General features: G+C 48.6%; 1 protein-coding gene across 1 annotated transcript; it reads right to left on the bottom strand.

Moving 5' to 3' along the window:
- Positions 1-339: 339 nt before the first annotated feature.
- Positions 340-3449, bottom strand: LOC108676435 (the record flags this gene model as incomplete). The annotated part of the gene is made up of 7 exons (XM_018164506.1): positions 340-469; positions 617-740; positions 961-1076; positions 1452-1605; positions 1787-1932; positions 2703-2925; positions 3244-3449. Coding segments are annotated over 7 exons (1099 nt in total), but the record flags the coding sequence as incomplete, so codon positions are not given.
- Positions 3450-3666: the final 217 nt, after the last annotated feature.

Below are 3666 nucleotides of genomic sequence, written 5' to 3'. Positions count from 1 at the left end.
TGATTACTGAAATATGACAATGTATGAGAGATTAATTAATATTTATGAAAATAAATAATTTATAGATAAAAATAAGTTTTCAGAAAATATCTTTACATCTAAGAATAGGACTTAAGGGCTGCGGGATGCAAACCTCCCCTGCTGGACTCGTACGGCGGGCTAAACCATGCACGGGTTCCCCGTGAGCCCCACCAGCACTGCGGGCTAAACCACGGGTTCCTACAATATACTATAATATAATATAATATGAAACGATATAATATATTATGCATTAAATGTATGGGAATATCATACAGCGATAGAGGAATATTGCCCCACACTTCAGTGTTCGCCGTTCACTCACCCGCCAGCACCAGCGCGCGTGTCGACCTCGTCGGCCGTTCTCACGCCTTCATCTCTTAGCTTCTGCTGCAGCCGCGACAGCTCCTCTTCACGCAGCCTGCAGTCGCGCAGCCACAGCTCCCTGAACCTGGGCACACAAACTGCAGTGTTATTCCCTCAGAGGCACAATACGATGTATAAACTAAACGATGTTTGTACAACATACATACGTCCATTTGTTATGTATAACACATGGAAGTCTATTTCCCCCCTCGGGTGTCGGGGGGCTACGCACCTCTTGCGAGGGGGGGCGAGGGAGATTGCGGTGTGGGCCACGGCCCCCCAGGACCCTTCGTCCGCTCCATCCACAACCAGCACTGGTGGGGGGGAGGGGGGCAGCGGCCACGTGGGGTTCATATCTGTGCAGCTCAATGAGGATAACAATGATGCAAGATAACAGTGATGCATGATAACAGTGATGCATGATAACAGTGATGCATGATAACAGTGATGCAAGATAAAGTGATACAGGACAACATATATTCACCAAACATTGCTATAAATAAAGACTATACACTATATAATTGTACGGCGCTCACGTGCCCAGGGGGCGCTGCCCCAGTGCTGGGCATGACTCACAGTGCTGCATGAATTTCCGCATAAAGACGCCGAGCTCCTGGGGCTTCGCCCAGATGTCGAGGCCAGCTCTGTGGGCCGATGAGGCGAGGGCGGCCGCCATACCGTCCTGGCTCAATCTGTCCCCCAGTAGGGAAATTTTGATGCATGAACACCGTGATAACAGAGATAACAGATCACCATGATAACAGACGCACGAACTGCTGTGCCATCCCCCAAACGCACAGCCCCCCATCTTGATCGTTCCCCAGACGCACTAACACACTGAATGCAAACAAATAATTAAGTTTTATTAACGATTAATAATCGTTTGAATTAATGATTCAAACAATTTACATGTTTAACTATACGATACATAATTATGAGATGTATGACTATTCAATGGATAACTATACGATGTATAACTATACTATGTATGACTCTATGATGTATAACTATACGATGGATAACAAATGGAACTCTTTTTCATCCAGCTGGAGTCGGGGGCTACAAACCTCATGTCATAGGGGGGGAGGGGGTCGTTGGTGTGGGCCACGGTCCCCAAGGACCCCTCATCCGCCCCCTCCAAGCACAGCCATGGCGGGGAGGAGGTGGGCGGCTCTGTTGAGGAGGGGGGGCCAGGGGGCGAGAGGGGGCGCGTGTACACCACTGCGCAAGTCAATTAAGATAACAATGAAGATAACAATGATGATCGATAGCAATGAAGATAACAATGAAGATAACAATGAAGATAACAATGAAGACAACAATGAAGATAACAATGAAGATAACAATGAAGATAACAATGAAGATAACAATGATGCAAGATGTATACGAGCAAGAGACTCACCGAGGTTTTTGTATTTTTCCTCGAGGGCGCTGAGGTCCAGGGGCGCCGCCATGCGGATGGTGAGGCCAGCGCAGCTCGCCACAGACGCAAGGGCGGCCACACCAGCGGAGGTGCCCACGCAGCCGCTGAACTCCTCCAGCCACACCCTGTCCATCAGGAGGGAAATGGAGAAGCATTATCATAATGCCTTCAGTTCAAAGGCATAGATAATTAGTAATGGGCTTGCAATCATTTGTAATGGACCAGCAATCCATTGTATTGGACCAGCAATCTATTGCAATGGACCAGCAATCCATTACAATGGACCAGCCATCCATTGTAATAGATCAGCAATCCATTGTAATAGACCAGCAATCCATTGCAATGGACCAGCAATCCATTTTAATGGACCAGCAATCAATTGCAATGGACCAGCAATACATTTTAATGGACCAGCAATCAATTGTAATGGAACAGCAATCCATTTTAATGTGCCAGCAATCAATTGCAATGGACCAGCAATCCATTGTAATGGACCAGCAATCCATTGCAATGGACCAGCAATCCATTGCAATGGACCAGCAATCCATTGTAATGGACCAGCAATCCATTTTAATGGACCAGCAATCAATTTGGCATGGACCAGCAATCCATTGTAATGGACCAGCAATCCATTNCAATTTGGCATGGACCAGCAATCCATTGTAATGGACCAGCAATCCATTTTAATGGACCAGCAATCAATTGCAATGGACCAGCAATCATTTTAATGGACCAGCAATCCATTGTACTGAATTACTGTGGGCATTCGCCAAGAAGCCCCACCCTTCAACAGTGCTTCTCCCCTCTACCTCCTCCCCTCCTGTATTCCTTCCGTGTAGTCCCCAATGGCAGCACATGCACCTGCTGGTTCATACCTGCACGTGCAGGTTCTCACCTGCTGCCGCGCAGCTTCTTGACGAGGTCGTCGTGGGTCTCGTAGTCGTCAGGGCTTGACAGCCTAAGCTCGACCTCCACGCCCTTTGCCGCCTCCAAGAGCTCCCCCCACGGCGCCCCCCTCAGGTCCGCGGCCTTCATGTCCACCACCACACGAGATGGACGAACATGGACACCACACGAGATGGACGAGAGCATTTCAGCCACTGTGGCGACATGGCGACCTGCAGGCAACCACAACGTAACCACCAATGCCAAAAATAGGCAAGAATAGTCAAGAATAGTCTATTGCATTGAAAAGTCTTATATTGCATTGAATAGTCTTGTATTGCATTGAATAGTTTTGTATTGCATTGAATAGTTTTGTATTGTATTGAATAGATTTGTATTGCATTGAATAATTTTGTATTGCATTGAATAGTCTTGTATCGCAATTAATTAATAGTCTTGTATTGCATCATCTTCTATTGCACGTCTAGTCTAGTCTCGTCTCGTCACGTTTCGTTACGTCTCGTCTCGTCACGTCTCGTCACGTCACCCACCGTGCCGAACGTGCCAGATCTCGCCCCCGACAAGGTCCACCAATATCCCCGCGAGGTCGGGGCAGCGCGCGACGCAGTCCATCACATCGTCAGCGGTGACTCGGGCATCCCTCAGGGCCTCCTTCAGCTGCGACCACCGCCGCGTGAGGAGGCGGGGGTTGTCCCTGCTGAGGGCCACCACCACGTACAGCAGCACCTCCCGCAGGCTGGGGATTACAAGTGGGTGTGGATTCATTGGGGGAGTTAAGCCTGTACGTCGTCTGCAGCTTGTGAAATGTTTTGGTTTCTTGATTGTATGATGTTAGGAAATGTGGCATGCTGCTCATGCCATCAGAGCAGTATGCAGCTTATGCCATCAGAGCGGCATGCAGCTCATGTCATCAGAGCGGCATGCAGCTCAAGCCATCAGAGCGGCATGCAGCT

Source organism: Hyalella azteca, unplaced genomic scaffold (assembly GCF_000764305.2).
Source record: "Hyalella azteca isolate HAZT.00-mixed unplaced genomic scaffold, Hazt_2.0.2 contig16513, whole genome shotgun sequence".
NCBI lineage: Eukaryota > Metazoa > Arthropoda > Malacostraca > Amphipoda > Hyalellidae > Hyalella > Hyalella azteca.
Note: the sequence above shows the minus strand (reverse complement) of the source record. Positions and strands in the feature narration are given on the sequence as shown.